Raw genomic sequence first — 19,313 nt, forward strand, 5'->3', positions numbered from 1 at the left:
CCTACAAGAGTTGTGGCTTTTGTTTGATTTCCCTGAAGTTTCACATTGTTCCATTTCATTTTTTTCTGCTGGAGCAGGATTACAAATATAACTTTAAAAAAACAAAGTTGGATTTATACACATTTTCTAAAAGGCTTTTTCCCAAGCCACCATAAAATCATGTCAGCTGACAATTAAATATGCTTTATATTAGGTCTGCTGTATAATGTAGCATAATTACGTACCTCATCAGAATAAAAAAATGTAATGTTTACAATAGCTGTTGCATTTTTAGGAGTTTCCCAGCTGAGCCTTGCTATCCCAAGGACCACTGAATCATAACTTTCCATCCTCCAAGCAAGCTTTTTGTTTCTTCAGGAAGCCTGTCTTTGATTCTTTATTACAACCAACACTCGTTTACCCTAGGGACCCAGGCTGTTACATACTCAGGGAATAAGCCAGACTATTCTGAAAAAACAAATTCTTTCAAATACGCTCCAAGTGAGTGTACAAAGAATGTGCCTGTCTGGTGGGAGGGGGAGCTGGTAAGTTCATTCCTTTTTTTTAATCTTTTTTTGCAATGGTTGTTTTAAACATTAATGTTTAAGTCAATAATTGCAAACTGGAAGTAGTTATTCAGTTACTAATGGGAGCACCAGCTGGAAATAGACGGACAGCTCAGCTGAATTATATCGCCAGACATTTTCTTCCAGAAACTAAACAATACCTCTTCCTACCACTTAAAATGGCTAATCTGGGATTATCTGTTGGTTGCGGTGGAGGGTGTTGAAGGGCAGAATGGTAGCGAATTTCAGGCCCAGGGAGTCTAGAATATTTTATTTCCCTGTCTGGACAAAAGACTATTGTGTATGAGCTTCTTGATAATGCGTAACAGGATTGAGGAAGAATCTCAGTAGCCAGACTAACCAACCAACCCACTGCAGTGGTGAAGAAGGATCAACTTCTCCGTGACAATCCAGAGCTACAGGGAACAAAATCAGTGTAGAAATTCTGGATCTCTTCAACAAGCTGTTGAACTGGTTCCAGTCATCATTCTGGGAGGAGAAAATGAACCTCTTATATTCAGGCACGACACAATTTTGGACTATGATTGTCAAAATGACTTCTGAAAAGTCATTGTTTCCGTGGGAATTGGGCCAGTCAGTCAAATAAATATATTTGTTAGTGACTCTTAATTAGGAATATTGACAACAATGGATATACTGTCACAGCAGCATTTTGTTCCTGATTGCTAAGAATTAGTTTGTCCTCGATGTGGGAAGGAAGATGAATGAAGGCCCTGCATACCAGTGGTCATGTCAGGTTTGGTCTCTGCACCATTTGGCCAGTGAATAGATTGCCAAGGTAAGTAGGAAGGCAACATGTGCTGATTGGAGTGGTGTCACATCCCTGTGGGCATGTCCAACAGGTATCAAGTTGGGTCCTCCAGGATCAAAAGTACTGTCCCTTATCATCGCTCAGACTGCCATCCAGAATGGTCAGACATGGACAATTGACCAGGCATATTTAATATGCTCCATTTGTTCTTTTTACACACCATAACGTACATAGGATTGAAGCTCATAAATCCCATGTGGGACATAATATTTACTTTGTATAATTCACATTGGCTAGAATGCATCCTACTGGAGATGGCAATTCTAAGGATTTTTTTCCTATTCCTCAATGGATGTTCTATCTCCTAGGTACCATCTAACCCTAGCCGTGAAGGTGAGTACATCTACTGTGCACAAAAGAATGTGAATAAGAGTTCTATGGAAGTGGCCTATGCCAAAGCCAGACACGCATTGGCAGGGTTTACGGACAGTTCTTCATCAGCAATGACTAAAGTATTGAATGCTGGAAGACCCCAAATCGTCTGATCAGTTGATACTGAAGTAAGCTGAACAGCATTGGAATGTGCAGAAACTAGCAAGGTCTTCCTTGGAGCACACTCTGATCCCACCCAAGTTGAATCCACTGAGGCAGTCACATTCTGACAGAGCAGTGAGAGGGTTTATGCACTTAGCAGAATTCATCAGGAAGGTGCAGAGCCCATGCTCGGCCAAGAGGGTTGCAGCAAAATTAAGATATTCCTGACTTTCCAATGGTCTCCTCTTAGGTTTGCATGAATGTTCTGAGATAGAAAGAAATCCAACGGGAGGTCACGAAGCAAGCCACAATCATCTGTTTAGCTGCTGCACAGCAGCAGTTGATACGAGACCTGACCACTTCAAACCCCACTTGCCGTGGTCTCTTGTTCATCCAGAGATGATCACAGAAGTGGTCATACAAGCTGCAGAATCAATAGTATAGTGCCCAAAATAATTATATGATGAACTGCTGACACATTACCTAGGAGTTCCATTTACTGACTTGTCAAAGCCTCCGTGTACTTCGACCAATTAATGAGGAAGGCAACAATTCCTAGCAGAAATAAGATCATATCTTATTTTGCGTAGTCCTGTATTATTTCTGTACCTGTTTTCAGGAAGCAAAGCTTGGGGGCATACTTTTGTAAAGAAACCCTTTTCTGAGTTAGAATATTACATCCTTTCCATTTTATGCATACATGGATTAAAGCTCATTTTGTTACAGATATCTTCAAATTTCTTCATGGGGATTGGATGTCACTTGCCCATCCTTAATAGCCCCTTAGAAAGTGACACATATAGGCAAAACTGGCACTTGTAGCGGGCACCACTGCAATGTGTGGGAATGAAGTCATCACATAGGGAGATCTATTTAAGGTTGAGATAGAAAAGATTCATTTGCAGGTAAAGTAGGGATGAAAACCTGAAAAGGAATTAACACAAGACCCTGCCAATGTTCCACCGAGTTACGTGCATTACGGCACAAAGTACCAGGCACAAAGTAATCCGGTAAACTTTACCAGACCATAGAATCACAGAATCCCTACAGTGTGGAAGCAGGCATCGAGTCCACACCAACCCTCCGAAGACCATCCCACCCAGACTCAACCCTATCCCTGTAACCCTGTATTTACCATGGCTAGTCCACCGAGCTCGCATATCCCTGGACACTATGGGCAATTTAGCATGGCCAATCCACCTAGCCTGCACATCTTTGGACTGTGGGAGGAAATCGGAGCAGCTGGAAGAAACCCACACAGACACGGGGAGAATGTGCAAAGTCCACACAGACGGTCGCCTGAGGGTGGAATTGAACCCGGGTCCCTGGTGCTGTGAGGCAGCAGTGCTAACCACTGAGCCACCATGCCACCCAGTAGTAACGGATCATTGAGCTCCAAATAAATTTGGGTTGCACCCATCGTAACATGAATGCTTTGTGACATAGGGCTGCTCTCCCATTAGAGAGATGACTGGTTGTTTAACCAAGGAGGGTCTCCATGCCTCAAGCGAGGGAAGAAGTTGAGAAGGGGAATTCTTCATGGTAGCCTCAGCCAGTGTGGGAATTGAACTCTGCATCACAAACCAGCTGTCCAGCCATCAGTGGTACTTACTGTACTGCATCATCAGAGTGTGTGTAGGAGACTGATGTGCTGTCATTCTAGTTCAATTTAAAGTTCACCAATGATTTCAGATAGATTGCATTGCTCAAAAGCACGAGCAGTATTTAGTTTAGTATCAAGTCTTGCTGATAGTTAACCTCTGAGGACTCTTCAGTGGTATCAGTGATGGAAGAGATTTTCTGCAGTTTTGAAATCTGTGGGCTTCTTCCATACTGATAGTGGGAAATAAATCTCTGACTCAAGTATGTAATTTCCCTTGGTTGAATCTTTTTCTTAGGTTCATTCATTAATCTTGCAAGGTCTGTGACATCTTCCACTGGTTATGTTTTTCTAGATTGGCCAATGTTAGTTTTCAAATGAAGTGGTTGAACTACGTCAATGAATTGCAAGATAATGAGGACAAAATGCACATCTTTACTTAAGAATGAGCTTTGTTGGCTCTAGATAACATCATCATCGTCAGTCCCTCAGATTCAAGGATGACGTTTATCAGGTTGGATAAGTCCTCAGATGACTATGAAGCCCAATTTTGGGTCCACATTTTCTTCTTCTAGTGGGGCCACATTGTTTAATGGGCAAATGAAACCTAAAGCTCTGGTTTCTACCTTCCTCTGCCATCATTGTTCCAACTAACACTTCAGTTGCTGAGCCTCGAAATGGCTTGCGACATCTGTTTTCTCCTCCCTGTCAGTGGTGTCAATGTGTCTGCTTTAGATCGATCTTGAGCGTATCTTTACACATTTCCTTTGGTTATCCTTTTGAGTGTTGGCCATGGGAGATGAGAACATAATGAGGTAGGCGATTTTTGTCTGTCCAGATGCAATAGCCTGTCTATTGGACTTGGAGCAGGACAACAATTCCAGTACCTGCAACTTCATGGAGGATGCTTGTCTTAGTCTGGTGGTCCTCCCATTGATCCCCAGAATTCATTGTAGGATTTGCTGTTGAAAACTCTCAAGGATCTTACTGGATGTCAGTAGATGGTCCAGGTTTTGCTGCAGTAGAGGAGGGTGGTCAATACAACAGATTTACAGACTAGGGCCTTTGGTGACTTCCAAAGATCCCTTTTATCAAAGGCCTATTGTTGCAGTATGAAGAAGGCAGTGCTAGCACATTTGTCTCAGCACTAGACTTCGTCCTTTATAGTTCTGGGGACCTGGGCTCAAATCTCACCATGACAGATGATGGAATGTGTATTCAATAAAAAATTGGAATTAAAGGTCTAATGATGACGATTAAATTGAAACTGAAAATTGTAAAAACCCACCTGGTTAATTAATGTTCTATAGGAAAGGAAACTGCCACCCTTACTTGGTGTGGCCTCAATGTGACTCGACAGCCACAGCAATGTGGTTGACTCTTAACTGCCTTTGAAATGACCCAGCATGCCATTCAATTGTTTCAGCCGCATTAAAGTGAAAAAAATGAATTAAACTGGACAGAGCACCACCCACTGACTAATAAGGCACTGGAAATGACAACGACAAACATAGCCCTGTTGACTCTGCGAAGCCCTTCTCACTAACATTTGGAAACTAGTGCCAAAATTGGCAAAGCATTCTCACAAACTAGTCAAGTAACAGCCCGGTACAGTTATGCTCTTGGAATCGTAACTTATACACAACATCCAAGACAACATCATCATCATTATCATCATCATCATCCTTGGGTACGTCTGTTGCAACAGGCAGGACAGACCCAGAGTGTGGCTGCTCGTTGATTTAGATTCCAAAAGCTTGTGCTGATTGATCTCCGTTGAAATGCTTTTCAGCTGCTGACTAACTAGCTCTTCCTTTTTTAAAGGTCTGTGCACTTTCTCTGTGCCTTTCTACTTGGATTCTTCTCACTGTTAGTTTCTTTGTGTTGGGAGTCAGATCCATACTGCTGTTCACCATGTTATATTGACGATAACACTTGGATACCTTAGATAGAATACTGCCATCAAACTTTCTTCTGAGGCTTGTCCAGGGGTTTTCTACTAGTTTATTGTCAAAGATCAACCATGTATAAATCTTAGCAGAAAAGGCGCTAACCTTAGGTAACAAGTTAAGGTTTATTACATCATAGAAGCCATTATAAAGGCTGTATCTTTTTTTATTTTTCTGCATTTTTGATTGTGGTCTGAAATAGGGAAAAAAAACTGTTTTAAGAATCAAAGATTATTGAAGGATTGCGGCACTTTTTAAATACAAGTAACCTGGCACTCATTGTAAATACTGTTTACACAGCTGCTTGTTCAAGCAGTAGTGGAAAACTAGTTTGACGAAGAGCTGGAGCCAAGGGGTGTGTACGAACGCAGCTTTGTCAACAACAAGGAGCTGATCAGTTTGTGGATTCGTGACCAGTTATTGATGATAAATGGTATGAGGGTATGCAGATTTTCACAGAAGCCCTTTGACCTCTGGAGGAGTTGTTGTTTTTGGTCTGCAGCAAAAAGCCTGAAGTCAACCAGATTATTTCATCTTTTCAGTTGCCGTAAACTGTGATTTTAATTGATGAGTCAAACAACTTTATAACTGTGAACCAACTACCCTATACTTTTTACCAGCAAATGGAAGTATCTGAAGGCGGAATATCAAGGATGTCCTGTCTAAAGGACCATCTCAGTGGACTCTGTGAACAGGGACTATTGAACTGCCTTCCCAGTCTTTTACCTCCACCCATAGCACCCAAGTCTCTTTCCCTGTCTGTGTTGGTCTATATAAGAATGTAGAGGGGGAGTTTAAAAGGTGGTTAGTTATAACTAGCAGGGTTATACATTGATGGAACTGTTTACCTTTAGCAAGAACTATTTATTTGTAATAAATAATAATTATAGTCAAGTGCAGAAACCTGATCTATTACTTCTATCAACCTAGTCTAAAAGAAAGGTATGCTGCGAACTTCTAAAAAACTTTTGTGATGACTCAGGGAATAGTGGGCCTTAATTTCTAGTGTGCAACCGTGATGAAAGGTAACGCTAAGCACAAGTTACATTAAACTGATGGCGGCATGAAGAACAGAAGACTACAACTGTCTAGAACTTCCCAAGACTTCTTAAGACTCCCCATGACTGCTTGAATCTCCATCCAGTGGCTCTATTATACATCAGAGTGAACAGGACTTCAGATTGAACTTTTCATATCCATTACCTTACACATTATATTCTCATAATTTCAATTTTTGGGAAAAAAAATTCTGTTGAATTTTTCTGTCATCAGTGCTCTGATTGTTCAATACCAACAATACAAAGTACCTAGGCATAAACATTTCCCGTTATGGACTTGAGACTGTGCCCTCTGGCTAGGGTTTGTAATTACTGAATTTAATTTTAACTGTGTCCCTTAAGAATGTTCAAAGCTACAATATAATCTCACAATCATTTTTTCTCTTGTGTAAACTGGCCCAGTCTTAGCCTTTTTCCAGCCTTATTAGCCTTTTAAACTCAAGTGCATAATGCCTAATACAAGACTAAAAGACCATAAGATTTAGGAGCAGAATTAGCTCATTCAGACTATTGAGTCTGCTCCACCATTCGATCATGACTGATATGTTTCTCTACCCATTCTCCTGCCTGCTCCCCATAACTCTTGATCCCCTTACCAATCAAGAACCTATCTATCTCTGTTTTAAATACACTCAATGACTTGTTGGGCTGAATGGCCTGTTTCCACACTGAGGGGATTCTACGAACTCCATGACTTGGCCTCCACAACCCGTTGCAGCAATCAGTTTCACTGATTAACCACCCTCTGGATGAAGAAATTCCTCCTCATCTCAGTTCTAAAAGGTTGTCCCTTCACTCTGACTCCGTGCCCTTGGGTTCTACAAGTAGAAATATGTTCTCCACGTCCACTCGATCCAGACCTCTCAGTATCCTGTAAGTTTCAATCAGATACCCCCTCACCCTTCTAAATTCCATGGAGTACAGACCTACAGTCTCAACTTCTCCTCATATGACAAGCTGTTCATCCCTGGGATCAATCGTCTCAGCCTCTGACTCCCTCTAATATCAGATTTGTTGACTTCCTTTGTATCTTTTCAATGTCCCAATCATAGTGAAGTGACTGGAACTAAATACTCAGGTATTTAGCTAGTGCTGAATCGGTGCTCTATCAAGCTGTCAGTACATTAACTTTACGTACTTTGCCTCCAGTTATACGAACAGTTTGTTTGCTTTCTTTTGCAAGTTTGCATACTGCGCTGATGATTTTGATACCCATATCAACAGATCCCTGTTGGTATACTGTGCTATAGTCTACAACCATTCATTTAACATTGCCACAATAATTTTGAAATATGTTGAAAAGAGGAAACTTGGAAATTAATTTGCATGACGCATATTTCCAAATTATAATATAGATCAGATAAACTTTTTTGTGATGTTGATTGAGGGATAAATGCTGACAGGACATCAAGCTCTTTTTCAAATACTATCAAAGAATTTTTTAGTTCCATGCGAGGAGACGGATGGGCCCCAGGTTTGACGTCACATCTGAAAAATGGCTCCTCCAATAGTACAGAACTAGAATGTCATGTACTTTGATCTCAAGTCCTAGGGTGGGACTTGAACCCAGAACTTTCTGACTCAAAAGTCAGTACTACCCCAGCTTACATGCAAATCAAGAACTCTTTCTGCAGATTAATTTTTTCCATTTTGTTATCCTCATGCAATGTCTAAGTATTAAGTTTTGCAATCATTATTTAAATTATTTTACATTTGAACAGCTGCTCTAGATAATTCACTAGTGTAGATCTGTTGGAACAAATTACTTTTGTTTTACTGTAAAATCTGACATAAATCGCATACATTCCAATGCATGGGCACTTCATGAATAGGATTTGTGCAACTTCCAGCTTCCTTTTCTCTCATTTGACATTTGTGTTATTTTTCATCAGAAAGTCTACATAATGAACCACAGAGGTTCATAATATGGAAGAAGGCTTCTTGACTCATTGTGCCGGTATCAGCTTATTGTCTTGTAATGTTTACTGCTCCTAACTTTTGCTCCCTAAAAAGCAATAGGCACTACCTCAGTATTCCTTGCTTAATTTTTTAAAGAAACTTCTCATAATTTATCTTCTCAATCTCTTAGATAACTTAAAATCCATGATGCATTGAGAATCATAAAAGTAAAGACAAATTATTAGTGGAAACAGGCTTACTTTATTAACTCTATGAAAGTGCTTGATAGTTTAAAAAGTTTTATGAAATTCCCTTTAGCGTTAGTCCTAATTTCTCAAGGTTCTCGTTCATATACTTTCCCTTTTTTTTTAATCAGTTTGATGAATCAGTGCTGAATGCTCTCTATGGCTGGATGATCAATCACAGCAAGGCAAAAGTCATACGCAGAAGGACTATAAATAGAAGACCTGGTTATTATTCTTTCTTCTCTGGCAAATCTCACAGTAGTCTGCCTGGTGTCATTCTTCCACTTAAATGTTGCCTAAATCCCACTTTTCAGCTTGTTAGTGACTGTAAAATAGAACTGATTACTTAGCAGGTATTGAGTGTAATATAAAGACATTGCCAAGCTAACTATCAGATAAATGTTTTTCATGTCTCATGAGCTGCAATTATTTTGAGCATAACTCAATGAGCATATTTTCCACATTGATATAAAAAATTTCTACTGGTTACAGGAAATGGTTATATTATTCAGTTTAACCCAAACAGGTAGTTCCTTGACGAATACTCCATAGTTCACTTCTTCAATAATATATAAACTGCTACTTATATGAACATGCAAATTAAATTACCATTCTGAAGGTTAATTTAGATCAAAATGAATACATTTTGAAGCTGTAAAATATTAATTTTATTATCTGTAGAAACTTGGGGAATAAAATTCATGAAATTTATGTTCTTGTTTTCACTTCTTTTTACAGGTGATACCTAAAGAAAAATAATGAATGTAAACAATTTTGTTTTGTTCTTCCTACTTCTCAACTTTTGTGATATAATTGGTAAGAGGGAAATTAAGGCAACCAACAGGGGTCAGAGGAGGCAGCTCCACTCTCAAAAACAACAACAAGTTGGCATTGTGAATCGCAATCCAGCCAGACAATCCAAACCTAGACGTTCATTCTCCCCTGCAAAAGTTCCAAACATTAATGCAGATGAAAGCACTGCAACCTTCCTGGATTCATACATAGGTGTTGATGAAACTGAAACCAACTACAATGTATTACCAGGTTAGTGATGAAAAGATAACAGAAGTGTCTTTGCATCCACAGTTATACCCATTAAGGTAAAATTCATCACAGTTCAAGAAAACAAATTGTTGACATTAACCATTTGAATATTTTAGTTTGGAAATATTGGAAACTGAGAATATCCCATCAGAATTATTCCAATGTCAGTGGTTTACTCATTTAAAATAAAAATAATAAATGCCAAGTATAAATATGTACCATTCAGAAAATCTGAAAACATCACGTGGAAACTGTAACTCTGCCTCTGATGAAAATGCATCAGATTGGTTCAAAAATATGTTATGAACTATTGGAAAGGATGGATCACTAACTATAATCCCTAAAGCTGTAAATTTTGTCAACTGCAGTAGACTCATATTGATCTGGTGTTTTTATATATGCATACATTTGGCATTTTTATATGTATACTGATGTTAGATTGCTATTGGTACACTAAAAACACATTTTATTGTTATAAAACCTTTGGTGACTACTTGGGTTTAAACTGAAATCTTTCAGAAACAGATGGCAGTCTCTCCAGCAACTATTTCCTGATCAGGTCACCATAACTCCACCAGGAAAGCAATAATACTGTACAGTAAATGAGAACTGTAAATGGATTTGTTTCCCTTTTCAACACTATAAGCTGATCTGTTCTCCACACACCTCTCATTCTTCTTAATCCCAATGAGTACATGCCCAACCTACTCAACCTCTCCTTATAAGAAAATCCCTCTAAACTGGGATCAGCCTAGTCAACTTGTTATGGACTGCCTCCAATGCAGGTATATTTTTCCTCAGATAAGGGGATCAATACTGATCATGGCCTTCCAAGTATTGTCTGAATAGTCCATTGTATAATTTTAGAAAGACTGCCCTTGTTTTTATACTGCAGTCCATTTGAAATAAAGGCAAATATTCAATTTTCTATTGCCTGCTGAACTTGGATGTCAGTTTTTCTGATTCAAGGGTGAAGACTATCAAATTTCTTTACTCTGTAGCTTTCTGCAGTCTTTTTCCATTTAAATAACATTCAGCTCTTCTATTCTTCCTACCAAAATGCATAACCTGACATTTCTCCACATTATATTCCATCTGCTGAGTCTTTGCCCACTCACTTCTCCCTCTGCATACTGTATATCATCCTCACCATTTGCTTTCCTATCTATTTTTGTGTCATCCACAAACTTGGCTATAGTACTTTCATCTTTCTCAATGAAGTAATTTATACTGTAAATAATTGTGGCCCAAGCATTGATTCTTGTAGCACATCAATAGTTAGAGGTTACCATCCTGAAAAGGCACCCCACTCTTTGTCTTCTATTAGTCAATCTTCTATCCATCCTAATATACTACCTCCAACACCATAGGCACTTAACTCATTAAGTTGCCTAATATGTGGCGCCTTATCAAACACATTCTGAGAACTGAAATATATTACATCCACTGCTTCCTCTTTATCTATCCTGCTTGTTACTTCCTCAAAGAATTCTAATAAATTTGTCAGGCATGATTTTCCTTTCATGAATCCATGCTGACTCTACTTGATTATATTATTTTTAATACTTTTTATTCATTCGTGGGATTTGGGTGTCACTGGCAAGGCCAGCATTTAATGTTCATTCCTCAATTGCCCAAGGACATTTAAGAAGCAACCACATTGCTGTGGGTCTGGAGTCAAATGTGCAACAGATTTTCTTTCCGGAAGGACAGTACTGAACCAGATGCATTTTTTTAACATCCTTTTTAATAGTTTCTGACATTTTCCCAGTGACAGTAACTGGCTTATAATTACCAATTTTTTTGTCTCCCTTTTTGAATAAGGGCATAACATTGGCAGTTTCTCAGTCCTCTGGGACTTTTTCAGAATCTAAGATTCTTAAAAGACTACTTGCAGTGCATCTACTACCTCCATAGCTACTTCCTTAAAAATCTTAGGATACAACCCATCAAGTTTGGAGGACTTTTGGCCTTTAGTCCCATTACTTTGCCGGTCCTTTTTCTTTTGTGACTTTTTAAAATGTATTTCCTTTCCTCCTTTTGCCTCTTGATTATTTTTGGAATACAATTAATGTCCCCTGTCATGAAGAATAATGCAAAGTATTTATTCAAATCTTCTCCCATTTCTTCAGCCTCATTCTCTAAGGGCCCAAGTTTACTCAGGTCTTTCTCTTTATACATTGGCCTCTATCTTGCATATTTAAATAAGCTAACTGGATACAAAACTGGCTTGAAGGTAGAAGACAGAGGGTGGTGGCAGGGGGTTGTTGTTCAGACTGAAGGCCTGTGACCAGCAGTGTGCTGGGTCACTTACGTAAATGATTTGGATATGAATATAGGAGGTATCGTTAGCAAGTTTGCAGATGTCACCAAAATTGGTGGTTAGGGGACAATGGAGAAGCTTATCTCAGAGTACAACGAGATCTTGATCAGATGGCGCAATGGGTCAAGGAGTGGCAGATGCAGTTTAAATTAGATACATTGTCGTATTTAGGTAAGGCAAACCAGGGCAGAACTTACACAGTTAATGACTGGGCCCTGAAGTGAGTTGCTAAACAAAGAGACCTAGGGGTGCAGGTGTATAGTTCCGTGAAAGTAGAGTCAGAAGTAGACAGGGTAGTAAAGAAGGCATTTTGCAGACTTGCCTTCATTGAGTATATGAGATGGGAAGTCATGTTGCAGTTGTATAGGATATTGCTGAGGCCAATTTTACAATAGTGCCTTCAGTTCTGGTCTCCCTGCTACAGGAAAGATGTTGTTAAACTTGAAAGGGGTCAGAGAGGATTTACAAGGATATTGCCGGGACTTGAGGGTTTGACCTATAGGGTGAATAGGATGGGGTTACTTTCCCTAGAGTGTCGGAGGTTGAGAGGTTACCTTATAGAGATTTATAAAATCATGAGGGACAGGGTGAATAGCCAAGGTCTTTTTCCCAAGGTGAGGGAGTCCAAAACTAGAGGAAATAGGTTTAAGGTGAGAGGGGAAAGATTTAAAAGGGAGCTGAGTGGCAACTTTTTCATGCAGAGGGTGCTGCATGTATGGAATGAGCTGCCAGAGGGGGTGGTGGAAGTGGGTAAAATTACAACATTTAAAAATCATCTGGCTGGGTATACGAATAAGAAAGGTTTAGAGGGATAAGGGCCAAATACTGGCAAATGGGACTAGATCAGTTTAGGATATCTGGTCAGCACAGACGAGTTGGACTGAAGGGTCCGTTTCCATGCTGTATAATGCTATGACTCTAAGCTCTTTCTGACAATTTTTATATTACTTACTAGTTTATCTTCATAGTTTATTTTCTTCCTCTTTATTAATTTTTTGGTCATCTTTTATTGATTTTTAAAACTTTCCTAATCCTTTGCTTTACCACAAATCTTTGTCAAATTGTATGCTTTTACTTTTTAATTGATACCATTCCTAACTTGTTTGGTTAACCATGATCAGCTTACACCCTTTATAGAATCCTTGTTTCTCACTGTGATATTTCTTTGTTTTGGGTCATGAACTATTTTCTTAAATGTATGCCATTGTTCATTAACTGTTTTTTCTCCTAAACTCTGTTCCCAACTCATTCCTTTGTCAATATCCTCACTTAAGTTCAGCACTGTTGTTTTCGACCTTGTTTTCAAGCTCAATGCTTAATTCTACCATGTTTTGATCATTGCTCTCTAGGAAATCTTTTATTTTTAGATCATTTATTAAACCTGCCTGATTTTTGATCGCCAGATCCTGGAGTTTTGATCAACGAATTTAAGAAAGGATATGTTAGCACTGGAAGAGTTCAGATAGCTGATTCCTGGGATGAAAGGGTTGACTTAAAAAGAATGGCTAATCAGATTAGGCCTTTATTTAATGGACTTTAGAAGGATGAGGAAAGATCTTATTGAAGAATGCAAGATTCTGACCACTGAAAGCATTTAAAATGTAGATAGATATTTGAAATGTTGAGAATTTGAGAGCTAAGGATCTGGTACTAAAGAGGAGTTAAGTCTTGGCACAGATTAGCACCACCTCAGAGTGATAGGGCAGGCTTGAAGGGGGATGAATGTCCTACCTTTGCTCTTGTTCCTTATATTCTTATACCTGACAAGCCATTTTTAAGAAAAAGAGAAACAAAACACTACAGACTGAAACACAAACTTGTCTCCACAACTCTTTTGGGTAGAGAATTCCAGACATTCACCACCATCTGGGAGAAGAAATTCTGTCACATCTCAGTTTTAAATGCATGTCTTCATATTCTGTAACTATGTCCCTTAGTCCAAGATGCTCCCACCAGTGAAAACATTTGAGTAGCTTTAGGAGAGACTGTTTTTGAAATAGAACCTCGGAACTATGTTCTGATGGAAAGTCAACCTCAAACATGAACATTTTAAAAAATCAGCTATTGTTTTTTTTTTCCTTGTACACTTGTATCCTCCATGCAGATGGCCTAAAAGCCCTCTGCTTCTTCCTCTCCCACAGGCCCAACGAGTCCCCCTCCACCGACACCCTCATCTGTTTGACAAAACTCATCCCTACTCTCCTTTAACTCCTCCCACTTCCTACAGACTGAGGGGGTGGCCTTGGGCACCTGCATGGGCCCAAGCTATGCCTGCCTCTTCGTAGGATACGTGGAACAGTCCCTCTTCCGCAGCTACACTGGCACTATCCCTCACCTCTTCCTCCGCTACATCGATGACTGTATCGGCGCTGCCTTGTGCTTCCACGAGGAGCTTGAACAGTTCATCAACTTTACTAACATCTTTCTCTCCAACCTCAAATTCATCTGGACCATCTCTGACACCTCCCTCTCCATCTACATCTCTGGTGACCCCTCGAAACTGACATCTATTTCAAGCCCACCAACTGCCACAGCTATCTGGACTCACCCACCTTCCTGCAAGAATACGATCCCATACTCCCAATTCCTCCGCCTCTGCATATCTGTTCCCAAGATGGGGCGTTCCACTTCCGCACATCCCAGATGTCCGCCTATTTCAAGCACCGTAACTTCCCCCTCCAGTGATCAAAAATGCCCCCAACCACATCTCTTGCATTTCCTGCACTTCTGCCCTCACACCCCTCCCCCAACAAAAATGAAGACAGGATTCCCCTGTCCTCACATATCACCCCACTGACCTCCGCATCCAACGTATCATTCTTCACCACTTCTGCCACCTACAATCGGACCCCACAACCAAAGAGATATCTCCCTCCCGACTCCTACTTGCCTTTTGTAGGGACCGCTCTCTCCGCAACTCCCTTGTCTGCTCCACACTCCCCACCAGCCCCACCACCCCCGGCACCTTTCCCTGCAGCCACAGGAAGTGCTACACCTGCCCCTACACCTCCCCCCTCATCTCTATTCAAGGCACAAAACAAACAGGGATTTACCTGCACATCTGTCAACTTGGTCTACTGTATCCACTGCTCCCGATGAGGCCTCCTCTACATCAGTGAGACCAAGCGGAGACTCGGAGGCCATTTGATAGAGCATCTGCACTCTGCATGCAACAAACAACAACACCTTCTGGTCGCCAACCATTTTAACTCCCTGGGTGACATGTCCATCCTGGGCCTCCTCCAGTGTCACAATGACACCACCCGCAAACTAGAGGAGCAACACCTCATATTCCACCTCGGGAGCCTACAGCCCAATGGTCTAAACATGGAATTCACCAGTTTTAAAATCTCCCCACCCTGGCCTCATCCCATGTCCAACCCTCCCTCTCATCCCCGCCTCCTTGACCTGACACAACCTGTCCATCTTCTCTCCCACCTATCCACCCCAGCCATCCCACTGACCAATCCCCACTACTCCCTACCTGCACACACCTATCACCATCCCAGCTCCCTTCCCCCTCCCCATTTCTGAAGAAAGGTCCCGACCCGAAACGTCAATTTTCCTGCTCCTCTGATGCTGCATGACCTGCTGTGTTCCTCCAGCTCCATACTGTTGTCTACTGGTTATTTCACATACTTTCTAATAAAAAGCAAGAGAATGTTATTGAGACACAAATTATCATTCCATTTCACCTCATTCAGATTGTTATGGTATACTACTAAAACCAAAACTACCATTTTAAGACACTCTCAATGTAGGTTACATTACATTCTTGCCAACACAGATGTTAACTGGGATAACTATCAATTCCAGGGATCACTGAATTATTCAGTGTTCCCATGCTGAAGTGTTTAAGAATTATGTGCCATATTACAGCTTTGAATAATGCAATATCTTCCTTTTTTAAAAAAATTCACATCATTAGGTAGACAAGGACGTTGCAAAGCAAATGGAATGATCATGTATGACAAGGCAGTTTGGTCTCCAAAACCTTGTGTGACCTGTCTGTGTTCAAATGGAAACGTGATCTGTGATGAAATGAACTGCCCCATCTTAAAATGTACGAGGACCAGAATACCAACAGGAGAATGCTGTCCAATTTGCATTTCAATTGGTATTTTCTCTTTCTTTTATTCAGCCAATTTTATTCAGTTATTTAATCAAAATGAAAAATAATTACGCAAATTGTTTATTGACACAGGGTGGTTTTAGGTACATGCTCATACTTCTAAACAAAATGCTTTGAATAAAAATACTTACCATTGAAACATAATATTAGTGAACCATTTAACACGGCTATTTCAAAGATTGTTGCAAAATAATTGAGGAAAATTTAAATACTTGCTCAGAAAAAGATGTTTTCCATTAGCAACTGACACATGAAACGATGAATTAAGTGCACACTGCAAAATATAAAGAACCATTTTTGTATCTCAAAAGCTCAATTGGGTATTTGCAACTCAACGTTCCATAGCTAAATTCAATATTTGCTAAATATACTTTTATTGTTTCAAAAAAAAAACAATAAACAATATACTGCTTTAAGTGCTTTGTAGCTCTTTCACTTTAAGCTGCACCATGATTTCTGTATTAAACCTACGGTGGGCTAAATTATTACATTCTTCTCCAACAAGAACACTATATCAGCTGCTTAAAGACAACAATCAGTGAGGCTTGCACATACTTTATGAACATGACCATCTGAAATAAAAATTTATGCTGAATAGTAATACTGGAATTTAGTTTTGACGTTTATATTCCTTATTTTTATCCTATTGAAATCACCTAAGCTCTTTGATTAGGTTATAATTTTATTTCCTGTTCACGTATCCTGGCTATTATTTTATTATAGATAGAAATAGCTATAAGACAAATAACACAGTTAAGAAAGTACAGAAAAACGGTGCACATTAGTCATTCATTTTATCAGTAAACCCAAGAAAAATATTCTTCAAGCATGAATCCACTGAAACAATTTCAAAAAGTTTCCCTTTGTTAGTCATTTTGGTTTATTTATTTTGGTTTATTATTTACTGGAATTTCATGAATTATGACTAGATTCCATGCTTCCTTTCCCATTTCATTAGTGATTTTGATCCCCACATTTGATTATTCAATGTTCAGTTAACAGTCTTAAATTTTTATGGTGATTCTACAGAGCCAAATGATCCAAGTGAAATTTATCATCCAGTGATTCCTGGTAATCAAGCTATGCAAATAAAACAATCAGAACTAAGGAGAGAAAACCAGAAATTAGAAGAAGAGCTGCCCAGAAAAGATGAGGAACTGAAAAGAAAGCGTGAAGAGAAAAAGAAAAATGACGAAGAAGAACAAAGGGAACTTGGAAAATCCTATCATAGAGAAGAAAAGCTACGAGAAATGGAAGAGGAAGAACTTCAAAAACTGCAGGCAGAGGAACAGGAACATTTACATGAAGTAGTTCAGAGGAGTAAAGAAAAGGAAGAAAATCCAGAACTTGTAAATGAAATGAGAAATCTCTCAAAAACTATACAAGGGGGAGAAGAACAAGAGAATAATTATGATGGATATGTTGATTATGTTGAATATGTTGAATATAACGATCACCAAGAGGAGGAAGAGGAGAAGCAATTGAAGGAACAAGAGGAGGAGGAAGAAGAGCGGCAAGTGAAGGAACAAGAGGAGGAGGAAGAGGAGAAGCAAGTGAAGGAACAAGAGGAGGAGGAAGAAGAGCAGCAAGTGAAGGAACAAGAGGAGGAGGAGAAGGGCAAGAAAGAGAAGGTAAAAGAGGCGATGGAGGAGCAACTGGAGGTATACAAGGAAGAAGAGATAATGGAGAATGAGGACGTGGTGCAGGAGGTGGCGGAAGAGGAAGCAGTAGTGGATGAAGCAGAGGAGCAAGATGAGGAACAAGAGGAAAAGCAAGGGGAGGCAGAAGAGGCGTTTGAGGAAGAGGAAGAAAATGGCTACGCAGATGTTTTTGAGTTGTCTTTATTTCCTTCCATATTTGAATCAATTCCAGTTCATTCTGGTGAAGAACCCCCAGAATTTTCTCTTCCAGTTGGCTGCGAGACCACAGATATCACAATAAATTGCAATAATGCCAAGTTGATTCAAATACCTCCACTCAGTGATCTGGAGATTACAAATCTTTATCTTGCAGGTAATCAACCATTTCTTACCTATGTATTACATTTTAACAATAATTATTTAATTTGAGAAAATGGAATTGCTTAAATCATTTCCGACCCGTCAAAAAAGGAAAGAAATAGAATGGTAAATATTCATTAGAACTTCTTATGTCAATCGCGTTTATAACTATGGCTACTAGGTCTGCCATTAATGCTGTTTCACTTGGGATACCTTCAAGATACTGAGAAGGAATCAAGGTACTTTGACAAAGGAACGTAAGACATCTGCTAACATTAATCCTGATTGGTATAAGTATCCCCAGGTTCACGTACAAGTGCAGTCAAAAAATTGTATTAACCTATTAACATCTGTATTAAAAAGAGAACTCCTGTATAGTTCTTATCATTAAATGTTGCAGCTATCCCATGTGGATTTTCACGCAACTTTCCATCTGATTTTGGCAGATCAGGTGTCATTGAAAGCACTATTGTGATAATTCTGTGTCATTGCACTGCAGTAAAAGTAAATTACGTATAATTTGGAATAAGCAAGGTAAATAGAATAACAAACTAAGAATTTAGTGCTAAAGTATTAATTTGCCAATTCATTGAATTATGCCATTTTGAATAACAAGTGCACACTATTTCTCACTTTACATTTGTACTTAAGCTGATATGAATAAACAAGTTGTTGAAAGGACTGCCAACTGCACTGTGGCTCAGTGGTTAGCACTGCTGCCTCACTGCGCCAGGAATTCCACCCTCAGGCGACTGTGTGGAGTTTGCACATTCTCCCTGTGTCTACGTGGGTCTCCAGTTTCCTCCCACAATCCAAAGATGTGCAGGGTAGGTGGATTGGCCATGCTAAATTGCCCATAGTGCCCAGGGATGTTTAGGTTAGGTGGGTTAGACATCGAAAAATGCAGCGGTAGGGGAATGGGTCTGGGTAGGATGTTCTTTGGAGGGGCGGTGTGAACGTGTGGGCCGAATGGCCTGTTTCCACACTGTTGTGATTCTATGATTCTATGATTTAAAGTAACTGATTGATAAAACTAGAGAAAACAGCATATTCCTTTATGTTTTTTTTCTTGTAAACAGTAATACCAAAATGTCAGATTGATGCAGTAAAGTCATACATTGAAATACTAGACTCGGAGTAGAATACAGATTCATGGCTCTGATTCTTCAGACAGGAAAGCCTTCATCTTAAACATACTATCAGGCACAAATT

At 39.6% G+C, this 19,313-nt stretch overlaps 1 protein-coding gene across 1 annotated transcript in view; it reads left to right on the forward strand.

Annotated features, from left to right (window-relative positions):
* Positions 1 to 410: 410 nt before the first annotated feature.
* Positions 411 to 19,313, forward strand: part of ecm2 (extracellular matrix protein 2, female organ and adipocyte specific) — a 50,211-nt gene continuing 31,308 nt past the window's right edge. The window contains exons 1-4 of the mRNA XM_048606710.1: positions 411 to 524; positions 9,341 to 9,646; positions 15,898 to 16,086; positions 17,131 to 18,114. Of these exons, the coding sequence (XP_048462667.1) occupies positions 9,361 to 9,646; positions 15,898 to 16,086; positions 17,131 to 18,114 (1,459 nt within the window). The 5' untranslated portion in view covers positions 411 to 524; positions 9,341 to 9,360. The remainder of the gene's footprint in view (positions 525 to 9,340; positions 9,647 to 15,897; positions 16,087 to 17,130; positions 18,115 to 19,313) is intronic.

This window comes from Rhincodon typus, chromosome 16 (genome assembly GCF_021869965.1).
Source record: "Rhincodon typus isolate 14 chromosome 16, sRhiTyp1.1, whole genome shotgun sequence".
Lineage (NCBI taxonomy): Eukaryota > Metazoa > Chordata > Chondrichthyes > Orectolobiformes > Rhincodontidae > Rhincodon > Rhincodon typus.